This window comes from Manacus candei, unplaced genomic scaffold (assembly GCF_025592945.1).
Source record: "Manacus candei isolate 608988 ecotype Guabito, Panama unplaced genomic scaffold, ASM2559294v1 h1tg000014l, whole genome shotgun sequence".
Taxonomy (NCBI): Eukaryota; Metazoa; Chordata; class Aves; order Passeriformes; family Pipridae; genus Manacus; species Manacus candei.
In genome coordinates, this window is record NW_026138062.1 from 33637818 (window position 1) to 33660219 (window position 22402).

General features: G+C 40.0%; 1 protein-coding gene across 2 annotated transcripts in view; it reads left to right on the plus strand.

Moving 5' to 3' along the window:
• The window catches only part of FLT1 (fms related receptor tyrosine kinase 1), a 110961-nt gene that overhangs the window by 33428 nt on the left and 55131 nt on the right, over positions 1 to 22402 (plus strand). For both annotated transcript variants that reach the window (XM_051779012.1, XM_051779013.1), the window contains exons 7-11: positions 1170 to 1344; positions 3271 to 3388; positions 5344 to 5513; positions 5925 to 6084; positions 20196 to 20310. In XM_051779012.1, the coding sequence (XP_051634972.1) occupies positions 1170 to 1344; positions 3271 to 3388; positions 5344 to 5513; positions 5925 to 6084; positions 20196 to 20310 (738 nt within the window). The remainder of the gene's footprint in view (positions 1 to 1169; positions 1345 to 3270; positions 3389 to 5343; positions 5514 to 5924; positions 6085 to 20195; positions 20311 to 22402) is intronic.

Genomic DNA, 22402 nt, shown 5'->3' on the forward strand with positions numbered 1-22402 from the left:
AAGACTGGCAGACAATCAGGCACCCAACCTGAGCATGTGTAGAAAAGATATTATGATTTAGCTAGCCAAAATCTCATTTGTCAAGTGTCACATGCACAGTCCTCTTGTTTTGACAACCACAGGAATGATCTTGAATGTGTTTCTCCACCCCCCATGTTGGGTGCATCCTCATAAATATTTGTCACTTACAGAGTAACTGCCAGCGAGTCCCTGTAAAGCTGATAAGAAATTTGACATTAGCTTAAGATTTACAACTCCCATTCCTTTCATGTCAGTTTGATTTATGCTGATGATTCAAGTCAAGATCATTTATTATGTCACTCATTGTGTCTAATTACAAGCTGAAATTATGATTGCATTACATAGGAAAAATTAATGTAATTATTTATTATATACTGTAGCCATTTTCCCTGGCATTTTTTCACCCCCGAAGTAAACAACTTAGCAACAAGAATTACTCCAAATATATTATATTGCTCATTGCTGCCTGACCAAACCCCAGCTGGGCACCACACTTGTGTAATTCTGCTTTGTTTTTATTTTTATGGTAACTGAAGGGTGCTCAGTGTTTATAAGCCACCAACAATGTCCTGGGTTAAATAAACTTCGAGGCCAAAGGTTGAGGGGGAGTTGCAGGAAATAACTCCTCAGACTTTCATTATCTTCAGTTCCACCCTGCCATTCCCTTGCCAAATCTAGTCCATTTTCCATCTGTAGCATTTCCAGAATTCTCCCCTTCTTGTATTAATGTTCTCTTCTTCTGTATGTCTGCTGCCTATGGCACTGAATCCAGGCACCAAACTATGTGCTGCTCTTCATATCACGGTTTCAGGGATTTTTAGGAGCAAGGCTGGACAATGCAGTGGGAAGTGGGGCATGTTGGTATGGCAGGCTGTACAGAAGGGATGATCTTCCTCTGGAAAGTACTACTTTGGATGCTATTAAAACTTTGGTGAAGACAGGGATGAATTGCCATATAATGTTGCATATATTTTTTATTGTTGACCCCCTGGAAATGTTAAGCATCTTTTTATTACCTGTCTGTGCTGTACAGAGGGATCTGGGGGTTTTTATTAAGTTATGGTGGCAGTACAGTAAAATGAAAATCCTAATAATCATGAAAATTGGCTTGATTAAGCTTTTTGTTTTTCATTTTTTTGCTTTTACAGACAAGGAGAAGAGGTTCCGTAATGCAGCGAATTGACCAGAAGAATACAGAGGCTAATATTTTTTACAGCATCCTTGTTGTTGACAAAGTGCGTGATATTGATAAAGGGCAGTACACCTGCCATGTGAAGAGCGGGCCCTCGATCAAAGCTGTTAACACAACAGTCATTGTTTATGGTAAGAAGCATTGCAGATTTATAGAATACAGAATGATCATATACCAAGGTCAGTCATATGATAGCTTTACATCTTGACAGAAAGTGGAAGTGAATTTGTAGCGTATTCATCATAGGCAGAAAAAGGAAAACAAGGGAGGAAGGGTACTCAGGAGGGAGACCATGTGCCATTTCCTCCACGACTGTTTTGTATTGTTGCCAGCAGACATGTTAATGTTCCATTTGATCGGTTTTGTCTGCTAAATACTGTGATGACGCTGTCTTCAGTCAGTTCTAGCAGATGCAGTCAGTGAAACTATAGTTTTTTGGGGGAAAAAAAGTACAAGCTGAATTTAAATAGAAGAATCCCACTTTCTCTTGTATGGTACTTCATGCTTTGCTGTCTCTGAAAAATTAATAAGATAGAGATACCCTAGCTCTGCATGGAGCAGGGAGCTTGTAGATCATTCAAAAAATTAAACAAGGACGAGATACTGCAAATCATTAATATGGTTTCACAGTGGGAACCTTAAATGAGTTCCCCACAATCTGCCTGGGCCTTCTGTGAAGTCTGGCAATTTCTGGCGTTATTTCAAAAGTATGTGAATTAGGGTTTTTGTGCATTGGGATTCTAGGAGAAGCTACCTTCTTTGTGGCATCTTGTTACAAGTAGGACTATGCAGGATCTTTGGGGAACCACTGGTGTTATAGACCAAGTGGCTGATGGGTGTCCTCTACGATGGATTTGTTCATGTTTTCAGTGGTGTACCTTTTCTCTCTCACCTGGAAGTGTGGACTAAGCACCCTGTGTTGGTATTCTTAGAGAGTATTTCAGTCCATTCTCTCTATTTCAGCTCTGGGAACATAGGATGAATCATGATACCTACTTACTATATTCTTAAACAATTAACTGAAGCTGTCAGAAACTGAGTTTTAGATTAAAATTACAGTTAGAGAAACTGTAACTGTCAAAGTCAGCCTGTAAACTCTTATTCACATAAGCAACCCCATCTATGGGATACCTATATTAGAAAGAACCTGTGTGAATAAAGGCTTGCAGAATCAGGGTTATATCTTTATAACATGACTTATGTGATTAAACTACTTATTTGTCTTCTGCATGTTATTTTCAATGTACATAGCAAGTGTGAATAAATATTGCACTTGTTTAATAGATATCCCCCATCCTTATGCAATTCATAATATGAGTAAATATTGCATTGTAAATTTGATAGGTACTATCAAAGGGACATTCAAACAGTTTTTCATTTTTGAATCTTTTATTTTGCACAAGTTGGCGGGGGAGGAAAAGATATTTTCCAATGTATTGTATGAATTTTGTGTTCTATTGCCTCTGGTAAAAGCCATCAGGTTGCCAGAGAGTTGAAGATATGGGGCAGAAAAACTGAAAAAGAGCAAATTCCAGCAGGTTCAGATTGTTCTGTGAAGTGACAAAGATTTGTTTGTTTAATGAAACAGCTGTTTAGCAATGATACAGAAAGTTTCTGCCTTTTTCCTTTGCTATTTCTCTGAAGGTCCCTTAAATCCTCTTTGGCAGAATATTTTCTTTTGCAACATTAATTGATTCTTGGCCTGTAGAAGTAGAAAGGTCATCTGATCATCTAGTTCAGCTTCCCACATACCAAGAACCACTTAATCTCTTACGTGTTTTTTTCTGGATGAAGCATAATATGAATTTGGCTAGACCATATCTTCTCCAAGCAGATTCATGCCCTGGGAACTGTATCTCAGTTTCTTGTATATTTGTGGTATTCTTTTCTATTTTACAGATCTCTAGGAGGTTAGGCTCTATTCTTGTTGTTGCCACGTGGGAACATCAAAATTATTAACGATAATTTTTATTTAGATTCCTATTCTTTTTAGTAGAGCAACTCTTTTTGCAGGAATAAAAATCAGTAATACAGTGTGCTTTTTTATTTTGTTTAAGATAAAATGTTCATTAATTTGAAACGTCGAAGAAAAACTGCACTGGAGGCTGTAGCTGGAAGAAAATCCTATCGCTTGTCAGTGAAAGTGAAGGCATTTCCCTCTCCAGAGGTTATATGGTAGGACAACAGTTACTTTCAAATATGCATCTTGAACCTCTTCTTAGATGAATAGGACCCCTTGAAATGACAACAAACTGGAGGCAATACAGTTCAGAAGTTTTATTGGAAGTTTCAGAGTTGCCCAGGGTTCTAACAATTTATGAGAACATTATCTCCATCTTGCAAGTGCAAAAAAGGACATCTGGAAAGTTTAAAGTTGAGATCCTCAAATGTGTTGGATATGTCTCCTCTTGAAATCAATGGACACTCTACAGCTAAATATCTCTAGCAGCCTTGACTGAAGTGTCTCATTCAACTTCACTCAGACTTAGATATGAGACCTGAACTTGCTTTTCAGACAGTAAGAGAAAGAAAAGGTTTTCATTAAAATAGCTGTTTGACTTGAGTCATACAGACATGCACTATTAGGAAACAAAAAGGAGTTGGTGCTATTATGTTGTGATCTGCAGGTTGTAGATCTACTTTAGTGATGGGGGCACTCACTTTATCTCATGTATACTGTGCTAAGAAATCTTTTGAACAGTTTTTGTATAATCCAAACTACTTTTATATAAAACAATGTTATCTATTCATGATCTGAAGTGTTTTTTTGTTTAAATCATTTTAAACACCAGTAACTCTGTTCAATTCATTGCACTTCAACAAAGGATCTATGACAAGACTGATTAAGAAAACAAACCACACATACATGAACAGTGAGAATTCATGTTACTCACAGCCAGGAATCGCTTTTGCTCCAAAAATGTTGTTCCATTTTACAAACCCCTTACATTTATGGTTCCATATGGAAAATTAAGGGGTGAATGTGGCACTGATGCTAGCCATTTGTATGGCATATTCTGTTTCTCTAATGGTTGGGCTTATTGACTATATTGACCATTGACATATAGATCCAAAACTTCTGAAATAAAAAAATCTCCAAACATTTAAAAAAGAATTTTAAAATTTTTTATTTATTTCTCACTGTGAGGTTGGTCAAACATTAGAACAAGTAATCCAGAGTGGCTGTGCAGTCTCCATCCTTGGAGATATCCAAAACCATACTGAAAATGGTCTTGGACAACCTTCTGACCTTGCTTTGTACAGAGCATTGGACTCGACAAAAGCTCTTTCAGCTGTAACTATTCTGTGGTTCTGTAAAATACAGATACAGAGAAATGCCTAAAGCCATAGCCCTCTGAACAAATTTTTAGTGCTCCTCTAATAATAGTAAGAGTTTTCTGTAAATACTTATTAAAACCTGTGAATCATTTTGATCAAGTCCATCATCATAGTGAATCTCTGTTGCACCCTTCTACTAACATCATGTTAATCTTCTTGCAACTTATTAAAATGTAGTTTACAATGTATTTTAGACTTTGAAGAAAAATGTTGTGCTTCAGGAATCTGAGTGTAAGCAACAGTTAGTACTTTCTATGTTGATTTTCTGTTATCTTTGAAAACATTCACTTGATAGCAGGATATCTGATTCTCAAGTGCTTATCTAATCTACTTACTCTTCCTCTTCCTAAAATCACAGCTGTGCTTAGGCTACTGTAATCCTTTGTCCCAGGATGTATTCTGAGGTCATAAAAAAATGGTCACTGCAGGGATAATGCAACCTCTATTTCCATGAGTGACTCTTGGCCAGAATGGTTGTCTTCTAGACTAAATGGTGGTACAAGCATGGACAACTGGGATCTTCAGAGATAGAGTTGCAATTTTCAGCAACTCTCAAATGCCATAGAGCCCTGTCAGATCCTTAACAATTTTAATATATAGAATAGATTTTCTAAAGTATTTTACAAGTATCAGCAATCCTTTTTGAAAGGGAAGGATAAGCCTCTAGTAAACAGAATCTCAGACTGCAAATCCTTTCCCAAAGATTGAGAAGTGTTGTGAAATGAAGGAACACATGCAGTTTAACCAAAAATAGTTTACGAAATTTTGATTTCTGGAATTCTGTTAAACAGGTTAAAAGATGGGCTACCTGCTGCTGAAAAATGCGCCCGGTACATAGTTAAAGACTATTCATTAATCATCAAGGATGTTGCTGAGGAAGATGCTGGGAACTACACCATAATATTGAGCATAAGACAGTGGAACTTGTCGAAGAATCTTACAGTTACTCTTACGGTAAATGGTAAGTTTGCAACCTGTTCCCATGCTTCTCCTGAACATGTAAATGCTGAATTTTCATTCAGCTGTATTGTCATAGATCTTGCACAGGTCAGGACTTTGTGGGTTTTCTTACTGATTTGCATGAGCCCAAATACAAGCCTCAGATGCTGTGTGGCAGACTGATCTTTGAGTCAGAAGATGAACATTGGTTTTCATTAGAAGGGTTTCTGTCTTCCACAGTCACGTACTTATTTGTGATGACTTAAATGTGTTACTAACTGCTCATCTGACTTGATTTAGGACTGCTGGTTTGTTTTGTTCTCCTGGGAAATTTTCTTGTTACTCACACTGCAGGAATGTAGTATTTTTATGATCATGCTATACCTTGGAAATGAGCTCGTTTTAATTGCTTTTCGATTTTTACTCTTTACAGTGAAACCCCAGATATACGAAAATGCTGTGTCTTCATTCCCTGATCCCAATCTGTATTTACTGGGCAGCAAACAAGTGCTGACATGCACTGCGTATGGTATTCCTCAGCCTAAAATTACATGGATGTGGTATCCCTGTAAACAAAACCATTATAAAACAAGGTAGGACAACTTCCTTACTTTTATTTAGCATGTCTTCCCTTACTATTACACTTAAATATTTACTTTTTTTTTTACAAGAATAAAGCTTGCTATAAACATTGCTTATTTAGTAAAGTTTGTATTCAGCCAAATATTTAAGCACATGCTTAACTGCAGGAATAGAAGATGTCATTCAACCAAGTACAACAAACATCTCAAACTGAGGGTACTTGCTTTGAGATCAGTCAGAGAATGGACAGCATTTCCTAGAAGCACATGCTATTTTTCCCACTATGCCTTTCTTTGGGATTATGCTAATGACTGTCTTTCTGTGCCCTTCCCACCAAGAGGTGGCACTAGCAATCTCTCCGTTTGCTGGAATAGATATAACCTGAAATTCTCCATTTCGAGGACAGGTGAGGGCTGCATTTCCTCTATCTGGTATGTTACCCTTGAAGTGCAAGTCACAAAATTCTGAGTATTAATTTATTTTTGCAAATAGGTGTAAGAGAAAAGAAGTCACATCTTCTAACTAGAGAAACATTGAGAAAGACCTATATGAAAATTTTCAGTCTTTTAGTTTCTTTCAAGAGTTTTTACAACTATGCATACTCTGGATTGAAATCTCAGTGCAGCACTGAAGAAATAGTTGTTTCTTCCTTGGGAGCTGGGGTGGTGCTCATCCATTGTCAGATATTTCCTTCTGTCAGCAAACACAGATCTGCGCTACAGCACAGGAGAGCGTATCATCAGAAAGAGAAATTAATAACTACAAGCAGGTGTTCAATTTTGTGCTAAACTGTAGACTCCATTAAATGTTAATTAGGAGTGTGTTTGAGCAGGTGATCCAAGGAGAAATGCAACAATTTGAATCAGCTATTGGCTCTGTTACAAGGTTGTTTCCAGACTTGATTCCAAATTGCTTCATAATTGTTCTGTGGTATTCTCTCTAACCCTCTTCCATTCCTTCTCCTTAAAGTACTCACCAAAAAAGTATTCTGGAGAACACCATTTATAATGCTTTGCCTAAAAGAAGTGGAATGACTCCCTCTGAATAATATGGCGACAATTAACTATCACAGAAAGGCATAAATACCCAAGTAATTACATTTTGTTTCCTGCTCCAGATGGGGAGCAGAGTGGAGTACCTCAGCAGCTGGCACACCTTGCTCAGGCTGATGTCTGTGCCAGTTTGGGTGTTCTCCTTCAAGAACTGGAAAACCCTTTAATCCTACTTATTTCATTACACTTTCCTCTTTGTGTGAGGCAAAGTTTGCATAAATAACAGATTTAAGGTGCATACACCTTGTGCAGATAAAAAACTTATCTTGTTCTGCCCTTACAGCATTTTTCTTGTATTTACCTGCCCAATGTTAGGTTTCCAATATTAAAATGTTGCTCTTCTTGTGCTCAAGTAGTGCTTATTTCCATGCACAGATGCACCTTGTACCTTAAGTCAGTAAACCCCCACAAATGTATGGCATTCATGGTGTATGGCAGTAGGGATTCTCAGCAAATTTCTGAGTTGTGTGTCACAGGACAGAGCATCTACTCCAAGTAAAAAGATGCTGTTGCTGCAAAGATCGTGCAGGGCACAGATCTGTTTGCTCCAGGATTTGTATATGTGTTTAACTTCTCATCACTTGAGTAGTGTCACTGCAAGCTGGAGGATGATGCATAGTGCATGTTAGATGCTTTTATTTTTGAAGGACTATTGCCTACGACCTCCTTAACGGCAACCATTAGGTTATATGGCTGCTTCTTTCAATTTATTTTCGAAACAGTATTTCTGCTTCAGTGATCTAAAAATACCTCAATTAATTCCATTGTTTTTAAAAGCAGATGTAGTTTAATGCTTTGTGATTGATACAATCAATTTGCATAACTTTTTTTTCTACTTCAGTCTGACCAGTAACAGGAGACCAGCTGAACAAAATAATTTCCATAGTTTCCTCATAACAAATTAAAAATTAAAAAAAAAAGAAAGTTGTAAAGTTGCTCAACAAATGTGAATTTTTGAAACATGGAAAGACCAACATCATTAAAATTCGCTGTTCCTTATTTTCTGTTACAATTACTTTATTTGAACCAGCTCTATTGCCATTAAACAACTTTCTGTTAGCTAGCTAGCTAACTAGATAGATAGGTGGTAAGATTGTCTTCTGATGGTCACCCCAGCAAGGAAACACAGGTGAGTCAAGAAAAACTGTCAGGGGCAAATTGTAATGTTCTGGGGCTTTTTAAAGCTTATGTAGAGCTATTAAGTTTAGAGATGACAGGCAAAAGACAGTAGAAGATGCAATGAGAAATAAAAGCAAGGAGAGAAAAAAATAAAATTAGCATTTCTTAAATGATTGAGAATCTTCTTCTCCAGGGCTACCTTACTGCAGCTTACTCTGCTGCTCTGTAGCAGACACATACATTCCCAAACCGAGAAGTCCGCAGTTGCTCAGTGGATATAGCGGAGGACAGCTGGTGGGACACTTGTCCTGCAGTGTCCACCAGCCTCACTGGCCTTTTCTCTACCACTCTGGAGCTGTTCTTTCTGTCCTGGTTTTGGCTCAGGTTGGGTTGTCAGCAGAGGTGTGCAGGGGTAGACAGTTGCAGGACTTGCTGAGGGTATCCGGAGGGAGGCAGGCTGGGATCCACCTAAAACGAATCAGTTCTGAGGCTGCAGAGAAGTGTCTGCATGCCAGGAACGTGCTTGATGTTAATGGTTCTTGACCGGAATCTCTTCAGCAGATTTGTGTTTATCTTAAACTGGCCTGGCAGAGATTGCCAAGAAAGGGATGTGGGATACTGCTATTGCTCAGCAATTATGCAGTGTCATTTGGGGCAAGTTTCTCTCTCTGGACATTTCTATGTGGGCAGTTCAAGAGATACCTTTGAGCTCTGCCCAAGGTTTAACTGATCTACCCCTCAGAAACTGCAAACAGATGCCACACTGAAATTTTACTGTAGGTGTTCCAACTCTCCTATCACCTTGCTGCATCCCTCTCTCCTTGAGCTATCAGTTTTGCTTAGCTTTAAACTGAATACGAGATTATTATTTTACGACCCTGCCATCACATCAGTCTGTGATTTTTTAGCTTTTGGATTATTTTCTGTGTGTGTATGTGCTTGAGGGAGAGAGAAACATAAGGGTATTTTGAAGTTGCCTACAAAAACAAAGTCATAGGTAAAACTAGTACATGATTCTCTGCCTTCCTGACTATAGTGTCAGGATATGAACTCTTCTTGGTGGTAAAATCACCTAACGGTGGGATTGGAAATGGAGGGCTGAATGCATGAAGTTGAGGACAGAAGCCGGCAGCAGAGACCAGGGCTGTGCAGCAATGCTGAAGCTGGTACTGCTGCCAAAGAGCTAATTTCAGGAAACCAAAACATTTGCAGCGCTCTGATGTGTGAGGGTCCTCATTGAAATCACTACTGATTTGACACAGAGTGCTAAGAAGGGAATATCACCTCCCTTGGAGACTTGTATGCAGTATAAAGGCAGGGTCACGTGAATGACTTTCTATAAAAATAGTTTTCTATTAAATTTCTATAGAAATAGCTCTCCAGCACTGCAGAGGAAGGAAGAGGAGCATCTCTGGGAGGAAAAAAATAGGGGTTTTCCTTGAAACTTCTGCAGACATACAGAAAGACTGAAACTAGCATAATGACATTGCACAGGCAGACTCTCACTGACTTCAGTGAAAGAGGAGGCAGGCCATGTGTGCATAGCAGCCTAATTGCATTTCTGCATTGTTTATGTCAGTGTATTAACAAGGGATTGAAAGGCAGAATCATTAGGATGTACTTGGAGAGATGATCAGGGGAAACCAGATTTGGAACATCAGTGAGGTATGTAAAATGAACAAGTAAAGAACAAATGTTAATTGTACTTAATTAGGAATGTACTGAACCACCCAAATTTAATTGTTGGATGTCTGCAAACATTGATGCCCATTAGTTTGTCCACAGCAACTGGTTTTGTTCCCTGTGCCACCTTCTATTTTCAGGAAAGGGAAATCTGAGTCCTTAGAGCTGGTAAAAGTAGGTCAGATGCCATTAATAAACAGGTAGTTCTAAAATGCCTTTGTTTCACTTGACATGTGGCTAGATCCTCAGCTCTAAATTCACACAGTCTGAGGATCTGGCTGATGGTCTTTGTGGCTTCCACCCTGTGATATAAGGTATCTTCTTACAGCAATCTAGTAATGTAAAGGTAGTTATGGGTACACCGAAAAATTAGCCTAACTATTCCCTTATTTTGCTGCAGTTGGGGAAATAGATTAGTGTAAAAAAAAAATCAAACCCTGTGATTTTTTTACGTATCTTTCAAAAAATGCAGATGAACTGCCATGTCTGTACATTGTAGCAGCATGGACTTGCAGGGAATTTGAAACCAAAAGAAAGAGAGGAGTGAAATAGCATCTGATCTGCTTCAGCCTGAACAAGCAATATGTTGAAGCATCTCATTCTGCACTTCCCTTGGGACCCAAAATTCAGTGCTTGCTTGCAAACACATTCTTTTCTCTGAAAACATCTAGTGGGGCTGTATCCTTGTCTTCAGTCAGTATTATGGAATTTTAAAATATTTTTTACTATTTTGCTTGCAAAATGCCCTATGAATCAGACCTGGCACATACATATGGTTACATAAGCTTGACAGATACATACTTTACACCAAGTACAGTTTGCCCCAGTCTGTCCTCAGGGTAAGATGCTGATGAATTTATTCTGCAAGCTAGAAATTACTTCCTTATGGGTCTTAGTTGAACTAGAACCTTAAGCTTTCAAATTTTGAAATTTCTAGTTTTCAAATCACTTTAAACCAAATTTAAAAAAAAAATTAAACCAAAAAGTATTATATTTTTTTGTCATCATTCAAACTTAAAACACAAGAACTACAGCAAGATGCAGGTGGTAAGGGATGCTCAGCTTAGCATCAGACTTTTAGTCTCACTCACCTATGTTTTTTTTTACTTGCTCTCCCCCCTTTTTTTTTTCTCCTAGTTTCTTTTTTTTCCCTCTTGTTGCCTTTGCAGGGTGGTCTCTTGGCTTGACTATGTACAGTCCTAGGGAAAAACACACAAGGGTCACACAGATCGTGGGACGTTACTGATTGATCTTTTACTCCCCGTGGCCCAGCCCATAGAATATACAATGTGTGACAGGCTGTACGTGGGGACTGCACGATGTGAGCGAGGCCCCGCACGCTGGCGGTGTCCGAACCAGTGGGGCGTCCCAGCCCGTAGCCAGAAACCTGCTCCTGCACTAGCAGGGGCTCTGGGCCAAAGGAAGGCACCAGGTCAAACTCTGTGTGTGCTTAGGAGTGATTATGAATGGAGTACTATTACTGGATCTAGTACACCTTTTACAAAAATATACAAACTTTAGTTAGCATCCTTTTTCCTTTTATGTGTATGCCTTTCAAAAAGCCTTTGCAGAAGGCTTTGAACAGATATGTCATGTGAGGTAAGCTCGTGCTCAGAAAAAAAATACTCTGTTAAAAAATAGAAAACAGAGGTTAAGAGGGAACAACCAGTTCTTGCAGCGTAGGGAGGCGACCAGTGAAGTTTCTCAGGAGCTGGTGCTGGGGTCTGTACTTGTCAACATGTTCAGAAATAACCTGTAAAAGATGGTAAGGAGGTGTCAGAGTCTGATGATGATACCAAGTTATGCAGATTTGTAAGAGGGGCTGACTGCGAAGAAATGCAGAACTGTATGAATCTGGGTATCCAAGTGACAAAGTGGCAGGGTGAAATTCATTTAAGATAAATGTGCATGATATACACAGGAAAAAAAAATCTGCTTTCATATGTAAGATACATGTAAAAAGGCTATTGGTTGGTCATTACTACCACAAAGAGGGATCTGAGCGTTGTGATAGATGTGTTTGTGAAAATGATCACCATCATGAGCAGCTCAAAAAGCAAATCAAGTGTTAGGAATTACCAGGAAAGAAATAAAGACTGGAATAAAGAACACCATGACAACCCCACAAATCCATCAGTTACCGACATCTTTTATACTGTGAGTATTTCTGATCCTTTCATTTCAAAGGATGCAGCAAACTGGGAGGCACACCAAGAGTGGCATCAAAAAGGGTTAAAGGAATTTCAGGGAATGAGAGGAATGTGTGAGGGACGAGTGAGGAAGGAGGTCAAGTCTTTGCAGACCAAAAAAGAGGTGACTTGGGGGCTACAAGATAGAGATCTACAAATTTGTGATCTACACATATGTCTGAGAAGCAATTGGGTATGTCTTTTCCAGTTCAAGAAGTGGAGGCCATTAAATGAAGACAAGAAGAGCACAATTTGGAACAGAAAGAGGATATAGCTCTTCATGCAGTGGATAGCATATCTGTGAAACTCCTCACCAGAGGATTTTGGGGGTTTGAAAAGTTTGTGCAAAATCTTGGAAGAGAAATCCACTGAAGTGCAGAAACAGTCTCCATTGCGGGAAGTTCCTGAGCTGATAATAATTGGTGACTGGGGGAGTATTAGGAGGAAGTATCTGAAGTTAGTCTTGCTCTTACTCATCCCCAACCATCTGCATATGGTCATTGTTGGGACAGGATATGGGGTAGATGGATCCTTGGTCTTACATCCATGTCTGTCAGTATTTTCTCTTCCTGTTTTCCCTCTAATCAACTCCCCTCTCTCCTTAGAAATGTTTCCCTCCATTCTTTCTCATCCCTTCCTTGTTTTCTGCCTGCACTTCCAGTCCCTCAGTCCAGTCAGCCCAGAGCTGCTCTCAGACCCCTACTTGGAGTGAAGCTGAATACAAATCATCCTGAAAAACACAACCTCTGTGCAGCAATAGCTCCTCCATCTCCTTTGCTAATCACTGGAAAATGGAAAGGGTGTGAGTTGTGTCTCCAGCTTGTCAGCAAGACAGGGAGTATTTAAAACTATGTAAATAGGTTAGTAAGGTGTTACTCCTTTCTACAACCAAGAAGATCCACTCAGCACAGCAAAGGAAGGGGATTTTGACACTGTGAGAAGGAAGATGTTGCAGATACACAGATCTTGGAAGGTTATAGATGTAAGGTTATGCCTAGAAGTTGAATGAGCTATCAAAAGTGAGTTGTGCATGAAAAAGAACTTATGCAAGAAATGTCTGAATGGACTTTATATATATAAGGAATATAAATTTGAAATAAAAAAAATAGAGTGGACACTGTATGTAGAAGTTTCATGGACTTTCTCTGTAGGATTCTGACTGTTCGACTAAATCACAAGACCCTCTTCCTTGCAGTACTACAGACTATTAAAATCAGACACATTTTTCCCCAGAAAGAAATTCTAGGTGTTTGTGAAAATCTCATGCTTTGAGTGATAATTCTATAGTTCCAGCCAACATCCAGCTCTGTGGAGGACATGATTGTTGCTTTCAGACAGAGAAAGTGGAGGCTGAGTCTCAGGATTGCATGGGACATGAGAGTGATTATATTCTAGTAAAGGAGGGAACAGAGGTGGATAATAAGGAAGGAAGGGAGGTTTGGCTGAAATATGATGGTAATTTGTGTCCATGAAGAATGTTAAGCAGTGTGAATCAGAAAACTGAGGGTCAAGAAGCAAAATATAGTTATCCGATAAGACAAGGTGAGAAAATTTCAGGTAACCTCAGGATGTACAGACATCTGAAAAAATGACTTTCAAATGGTGTTATGTTCCCTAATGGCCATGAGTCTCAAGTGTTGGGAAAGAAATTGGAAGCAGAATGGGTTTTTTTGTGACCTTCAGCCTCAATCATTTGCATTTTTTTTGTGAGTAGCTGGTGTTGCAAGGTGCTCGGGTGTGCAGATATAGAAGTGATTTTTTTCCTGTGGAAATGTGAGCATGGGCTGATGAAAGGTTCAAAGCTGGGGTAGGTAACACTGCTGCTGATCTTACTGCTTCTTTTGAGATAGCTCAAATCAATCCTCTTTCCATGGAAGCATATTGGAACAATTCAGGGCAAGTCATAAAGTTTGGAAAGAATTAGTATGAAAAGGAAACACTATCTCATTATCTGGTTGCATGTAGATAATAGCAAGAAAGGCAGTGTGCAGCTATCAAATACTTTCTTTTTTGATAGAACCATGGAAATACACAACATATGCCATATACCCTACTGTTTTCAAAGATGCTGACCAGGAGGATGAGGCATTTGGGACATCAGGGATCTCCCCTAGAAAACATACTTACTCTCCAGATATCCCCCTCTATGGGGAAACAAATCATTCTACAAAACAGAAAAAAACCTCAGTCCTCCCTCTGGCAAGTGAGCAGTACACCAGGGCCCTATCCCAGCCTAATGTACGGAGGCCACTTAGAAATCCTCCAGCCACCCCGTAGGCTGTCAGTGAATAGTTTCTCAGCACGGTGTCCTTGGTCATAAGTTGCACCTACTCTGGAGACAAAGGTTGAGGAGTGGCAATGGAGAGTTGCTGCACTCTGAGAGTCGTGAGTGTATCTGAAGTGAGATGTGCTGGTGATATCCCACCTGCTCGTGGTAGGCAAATGTTGATACTATGATGGGAAGAAGTAGAGACCAGTGACAGTGTGAGCAGAGAGGAGAAGGAGTCATGCAAGGGAGGAATATGCATCACTTTCACTAGGATTTCTTATTTGGCATTCCTTGCTAAGTTCTGACATAAATATAAACAAACAAATAAACAATATATAGTGTAAAATATATCAAGTTCCTACCATTTGTAGATTTCCTCCTAGCCCCACTAATCCCCATATTGGGAAAGGTGCTTGGGATGAGCTCTCAGCTGCAGCTTTGCCACCGAATGCAGTGGGGCCAGTATTTCAATCTCTAACTTATTGGTTTTGATCTAGAGCAGGACCATTTGGACCAAAGCATCTGAGAATCACAGACTCATAGGCATAGACAAAGCTGGCAGGGGGCCAGCAGATGTTCTCCCCTTCCCCCCCACAAAGCACGTTTCACAAACTGTACATGATCTCTGCTACTATTTTTCCTCTCTGTTTCCTGCTTCAGATTGACTCAATATTCCCAGGGACACGTGGCTACACCAGCCCTATGCTACCAATTGCACAGTGCTGGATGCTGAGGCACAGAGCTGGCGAGGCCCATGTCATTCAGATTTTTTTGATAACTTCCAAATGAAAAACAGTTCCTATGTATTCTTTACAATTCCAGGAATTCCCAGAGTTCCTGTCTTAAGTTAGTGTTGTCACCATTGCTTCTTGAAAGATGTGAGTCAGCCCAACTGGGATTTGTAGTAACATTGCCCCGATACCGCTAGGAATAGATTGCTGCTCTTTAAAAAAAGAAAGGTGCTGAGGAAAGTATTGTGACTGCCATTAATCACTCTAAAAAATGGGCAGCATTACTGACAGGATGGCTTCCCCTGGCTCCTAGTACTGGTGCAATTGACAAATACTATCAATTGACAAGCACTGCCTCAGTGACTGAGTGTGATCAAGGCTTCCAGTGGCTTTGCCAAGAGGAATGCTTAGAGAGTTGAATGGGATGTTACAGGAGGTAACAATTGCAATGGCCTCTGGCATCACGCAGGAGGAATTGGGAGGGAGGAGCTGGGAAGACAAGGAGATAGAGACGAGTATTTTTCCAATGGGTCTGGGGAATGAGGCTCTTCCACTGGTATTTTTCATTGTACTGTTTGAACTGCAAACTGCAGTACTGTCTTTGGGATGGGGAAGATGTGTCTGGTCAGGCTGGATGTGGGGCTTTCATTTAGAACTGACTGTCATACCCAGGGTCAAGCCAGTCCTGTGAATAATTGGACAAATCACTTACCTCAGCTCCTATGCTCTGCTATAAATCACTGGGGTGACAACAGAACAGCTTTTCTTCTGAGACGAGTAGTTTAATCGGCAGGACTTTAGCTTGGAGCTGGTTTGTAGTTAGATTTCAGTGACATACATCAAGATGACATGAAGTACACTCTTACCCTGGAAACTTTTCCCCATTGATAGTTATAAATACACCACACTATTGTGCTTGGCGTGCTGTATACTAATAGACGTGAGGGCTCTGAAACTCATTAGGAAAGGGAGCGGGCCACCGAGCAGAGCGAGGACAGTGTGAAGCGAAGGTTGATCACCATAGCCTTGTCCAGGATAAGCCATGGGAGTTTTCTTATCTCGCTTTGGCAGGAGGTGCTGCTAGCTTCCTGTGCGAAATCAGGAGCATATGCAGCTTTCCTCTTGTTGTTTGGCTTCCTCCGCTACACAAGACGGTTCCCAGCACTGTGATTATCTTTGCATCTTCAAACATGGCACACTCTGCTTCCTCAAGGGCTTGATGTATTCTTGAGAAGCAGGCTGGCTCCTCTCCCCCAGACCACTTCTCCAGGGCCCCTGCCGGTGCCAGCTCCGCACATCACAAACCCTTTATAAAGCTGGACTTAACTTCTGGTTGCATAAACCACCCCCAGCCTTTCCAAAGTCGTGCAAATTCCTGAAGCTACGGGCGAGATGAGCAGGTCTGACAGTAGAACAAGCCCTGCACCATAGGCAGAGACGCTCTCACCCCTCTTTCCCCCTGTGCTGGGCTTCTCTTGAAACCCGACAGAGAATTAGCGGTTCCTGTTTTTCCAAAGGAATAGCCGTTTTCTCAGACACGTGCCTGTGTGGGCGGGGGTGGATGGGGGTGGACAACAGCAAATATGCATGCCAGCACGCATGTAGGCACATGGGATAAACTACTTAGGGTGTGAAAAACCTGATTGCTCTGCTCAACTAAGAAAGCAGAGCCCGATTACCTTGCTCTGGGGTTGCATAATGTTTATAAGCATAGGTTTGTACACATCCCCTTTAGCATTTTTTTATGGGATCTCTACACACGCAGAATCGCACCCACAAAATAGGAACATGAAAGGGTCTGCAGGGAAACAGGTGAAAGAAATACTTAGAAATGTGCTGATGAATATCAGCTTGTTTATCAAACCCTCTGCACACTAACCTGGCAGTAACCCTGCTGTAAGATTTCCTGAAGATGCAAAGCAAAGAGGCTCATCCCAAAGCAAAACATTTCAGGAATTCATGTGCTCTGGAGGTATCTGGAGTAATATTCAAATATCTAAAATTCAGTGGAATTTCCTTGGAAACACAGGCAGTTCTTGCTAAAAATGGGATACCCTTGCTATTTTCCTGAGTATTTTGAAGTAGTTTGCAATTTCTTTACAAAGCAGAAAAATATGTAGCTGATGTTATCTGAGGACACATGCAATGAAACATCAATTCAGTTAACAAGAAGATGATTTTCTGTTTAGGTTCCAGCCAGCATAGATTTTTGTGTTTTCATTTTTCTCTCCTTCTCTCCAAGCATCTGTACTTAACACAAACATTTGGTTTGATGACTACATCTAGGTTCAGCAGAGCCTTTTCTCTTTCTGTTACAAAATGCCCGTTGTTAGAAGAGGTCAGGTTAAGAGGCAGGACTTAATTACTCCCATTTGCCCCTTCCCCGTCTCTACCCTGCTGCTGGTAGTGTCTTTCACATAGCACCCCTGGCAGCAGCCAGAGGCAGGATGCCTTGGAGTATTAACCTGAGCAGCCAGCACAGAAGAGTGGATGTAGCTTGTGTGATGTTCCTAAAGCTACATTAGTGTATTTGAGGTTAAAGTGAAGGCATTTGGCAGCTGATGAGAGAAAGCATCTGGTTCTGCATCCAAAAGCAAGAGTCTGAGTCTTGTCCTAGGCTTTGCCTGGCAGCCGTGCTGCAACAGATCTTTAAACGTTTGGTGATCCAGCAATCTGTGGAGCCAAAGTGGTGTATAGAACAGTATTCATGTGTTCTAGCAGCTGTTGGATATAGTAGTCTCAGCTTGATTGTGACTCCTTTTTTATTAAAACCATGGGCAACAGCTATGAAGCGTATTTGAGTTTCTACTATAGTTGCATTAACGTCGTAGTCAGAAGTTTAGATGTGGAATGGTATGTGAAGTTAGTAGAGTTCTCTGTGGCTTATATTTCATTTAGCATTTTACATGTCTTTTTCTTGTTATTGTGATGTTATTGTAGTTATGATGGTGGTCTGTATTATGATATTAATGAATAATCAGCACTTCATTGTGCTAGGCATCAACAAAGACATAACAGTGTCCTCATCCCTAAGACATCACAACCCAAATATATACAGTCTTTTTAAGGAATTATGAGGAAGAGTATAATAATAGCAACTAAGTCTGGAGGCTACAGAGTTGCAAGAAATGAAATCACAGATGCTTTTCTGAGATACACAAGCAGCTTCTGAATATGCATGTGCTTCTTTCTGTCCTTTACCAAAATATGTGTCTCTGTAAAGACTTTTATGGTAAAGAGTACAAAATTTCAGCATTGTAACAAAGAAACATAAATGTATTCTGTGGGGAAAGGAAAAAAATTAGGAGGTACTTTTTAGTATAAGTCAAGTGAGGTTTTGGGGTGTCTATTTTCCTGTACAGATTGCATCCAGTCACAAGGATGTGTTTTTGATACTGCCTGTTTGTGTGCCTACAGTACTGGCATCACAAAATGAGTTCTGATATCTCCTATGGCATGGTAATGTTACCATCTTAGCTAAATTATCATGTCTTCTGTGTTTTAGTCTTGCTACAGATCCAGACTTCTTGGAGCATTAAATGTGCAAAGTAAATGACATCAACCTTTCTGAGTAATTTTTAACCAAATTTTCCCATTAGAATGCATCAAGTGTCTTTATTAATGCAGCTATCTTTCATCCACCCTGGCCTCAAGAGTCATGTGTTAGAAGTTGGCTTTTAAACCAGAGTCTGAAAGAAAAATTAATGTTGATAGGGCCTTCCTGCCATGCTACTCCTCCCTACCCTCTTTCCATGCATGAATCTCCATGGCCTTCTCCTGGGTTTTTTTGGCCTTTTTGACGCACTGATCCTCTCAATGCATATTGTGAAATTGGGGCAGACAATCACATACTACAGCCCAAGTCAGATTCCATGTCATCATTTCTTTAAGCTGTTATATCTGCTAAGACACTGGCCAGTTTGACAGAAAGCTGCACAATTAAAAACAAGCATGTAAAGTTATTATAGTATTGATATTCTAAACAACACAAAGTTTAAGCAAAATGCACAGTTGGTGAAAGGAAATGTATCTCATTCTTTGGTCAGGATTGCATCACACTCTGTTATCCAGTCACTGGGCATTAAAGTTCATTTCTCCAAACAACTGTTATACAAGTCAGAACTGTTTGATTACAGATACTACAGTCATTATCTTTCAAATCCGTGGAAGATCAAAGGAAATCTGAAAGAGGTTCACCTAGCTGAAGGGTACAATTAACAATGGAACTGGAATTGAACAAGCAACAACTTAATTTTGGAGGAAAAGCTAAACTAGATACTCTCAAAGAAGTACAGGGTCAGGCAACATTTAAGAAGCATTCCATTGTGTTTATTTCCATGTGTACCAAATTAGGCTTTGAGAAACAAATTAGCTCTACCATGACCACACCTGAATGTTTTGATTACAAGCTGATTTTTGGCATGAGACAAAAACATTTTTTTCTGGGACTTCCATTCATTAAGATGACTGATTTTTTTCTTAGTTAAATTATCTTTTAAATCCTCTTGCTCTTTAGTTTTGTTTAACTTTGTTTTGTTAATTTGCAAGATTATGCTCATTTTTACTGTGTCTTGTAATCATTGAGCCTCAGTATTGATATTTTGCCATTTTGTAAACTGAACTAAAGAAAATATTCCTAAATGACTAGCAGTATCATATCTCATTATAACAAAAAGAAACTGCACATAATAAATCAGCATCCAATACATTATGGAATGTGTCTTGACTTAAAGGCTAAAACATTGAACAACGGTGATGTCCGAAAACAGGAGCATTGGAAATAGGATGCTGGTCTTGCACAGCCCTATATTCAGGCTCTGACTGTAAATTCTGACCTCCTGGTCCACAGTGGGTTAAATGTGAACACTGATTCCAGAGAACTAATATTCAAGGAGGGGCTGGGGAAGTGGATCCAGTTATCAGGCTCCAAACCTCAAGATTTAATGAAAAATAACTATACTTGCCTGGTCATCGCAGCACCTGAGGTTTCCCTGACTTATCACTGTTTCCAGAACAATTGTTTTGTCTTATGAATTTCTATCACTGAATCAATAAAATTTCAATTTTTGTTGTTTTCAGGCATGGCTTTTGCTTTTATACTGAAGGATCTTTCATCGTGAAAGCTGGCAGCAGCATAGGAAACAGGATCCAGAGCATCACTGAGCGAATGGCTGTAATAGAGGGCAAAAATAAGGTATGATTCCTAGGAGCAGATAACCTTTCTGTGTGAGAGCATGTGTTGAAAAGGCATTGTAAGATGCTATTGAGGTAACAGTGAGGAAGCCAGTATTTTTATATTGTTTTGATTTGAAAATCTGCATACATGTAGATAACTTTCATACTTGGTATTTATTTGCTGAGATGCAGAGATGTATTTATTTCTGCAGGCAGTCATATTAAGTGACATGCCAAGAGAGTGTATCAGTGGGATTCACTATAACTGCTCTCTTAGACATGGTCTGTAGTATCTGGGGGTACCTCAGGAGCACAGGGGCAGGGGTCCAGACCATCTTTGATTAATGTTGTGCAATTGTACAATTTCATGTTGTTTTTCCTATGAGAATTTAACAATTTACTCTCATTAGAGTTTATTCACAGATGTGGTCCTAGATGACTAGATGACCAAGTCTTTTCTGGAATAAAAAATTTAAAGAGCCAAATGAATCCAGATTACAGAAGCAAAGTTTAAGAGAGATCTCAGTCAGACAGCAAGGTGGGATTCATCCCAGTGATATTAACCATCTAAATGTTAAGTGTCTAGTCTAAGTGAAGCATTCCTTTATGGGCCATGGGGAGATGCACACAATTCTGAAGGGCATGTGGGCCTGTCGTCTGTTGGTGTCTGATGTGAGAGAGAAAGCCAATCAGATTAACTTGCCAGGAGCTAAGGAGGATTGCCCATCAATTAAAACCTTCAAATCAAGGATGTCCTAGATCAGCTTCACTTCCCTGGGTTATACATGAGACTGATTTGGTGTGATTGGCTAGCCTGTGCTACGGAGCTGCTCAGATGATGCACAATGCCATGCCACTGTCACAGCATCTATTTTCACAGGCTAGTTTAGTTTGTGGCAGTAATATCTGAAGAGATTATAAAGTTTAAAGCCTGTCTTTCTCTAGGCCAGTCATTTTTAAGGCCACCGAAATGCTTTTTGTAATTCTAATGGTGCTGAGGTTATAGGTCTCTTTTCCTTGATGGCTGCCTTCAGTCTTCTGCGTATGAAAATGTTTATGAACTGTAATTATTCTCATGGTAGGGCCCTTTCACACACCACAGAATAAATAGGGTTTTACGTGCAGCCAAGAATCAGATCTGGGACTGCATTTTCTCCTGCTGTTATATTATTTAGAAAATACCACAGGTGTTCATGGCACCATTCCAGCGCATGGGAATGGGCTGGATCCCATTGAGGCATTTGCTCTATTTAGCTGTCCAGCTCTACATGCTTAAAGATCAAGGCAAAGATGGAAGCATACAGCTTCCTAGGGTAGACTATCATAGGAAAGCACATGAAAAATGTGACATAAGGAGGGATTTGAAGGAGGAAAGGGAAATCATTTCAGGCACAGGAAGACACAATCTATTCCAAAGGGGGAATGATGAACAAGGTGATAAGAACCAGTTATTTTCCAGAAGGCATATAGCCATGCTATGGGTGAAGTCCTACCTGCTCACAGGGTGCAGAAGGAACTGTGTAATGATCAGATCTCATTCGCCTTGTGTGTTGTGTATTTTGGAGGCAGTGTAAGAGGAGTGGCTGAAATGTCAAAGCAACTTCCAGTCGACAGCAAATAAATTCCTCCCTGGAGGAAGATGCTAATAATGGGTCCTTGCAGCAGAAATGCTGGGTTTGTTTGAAGTCTTTGGCAAACAGCCCTTTTTGAAAAATGTGCCCACAAATGAACCAAGGAATTGTCTCTGCACAGAAAGTTTTGCTATGAAACTTATTGGTTCTCCTTGGTATTCCTTGTCTTCTTACTCTTTAGTTCAGCTAAGAAAGTTCTACCTTGCTTTACCTTATTCCTCCTGGTCCTTATGGGAAGGGGGACATCAGTGAAACAATCCCTTTACTCAGCTTTTTCACAGCTTTTCTTAAGTTTCTCTGTTTTTGCTGCTCTTCCATAGCTCTTCAAGCACAGCTGGATTGCTTTTTAAAGCAGAAAATGCTCTCTAAGCCCAGGTTCCTGGCCAAGCTGAGAGTTGCATGATTTGTGCACACACAGCTGCTCTGGAGCATCCAGGATTATTTTCTTAAATTCGTGGGAGTCTATGACTTTTCACTCTT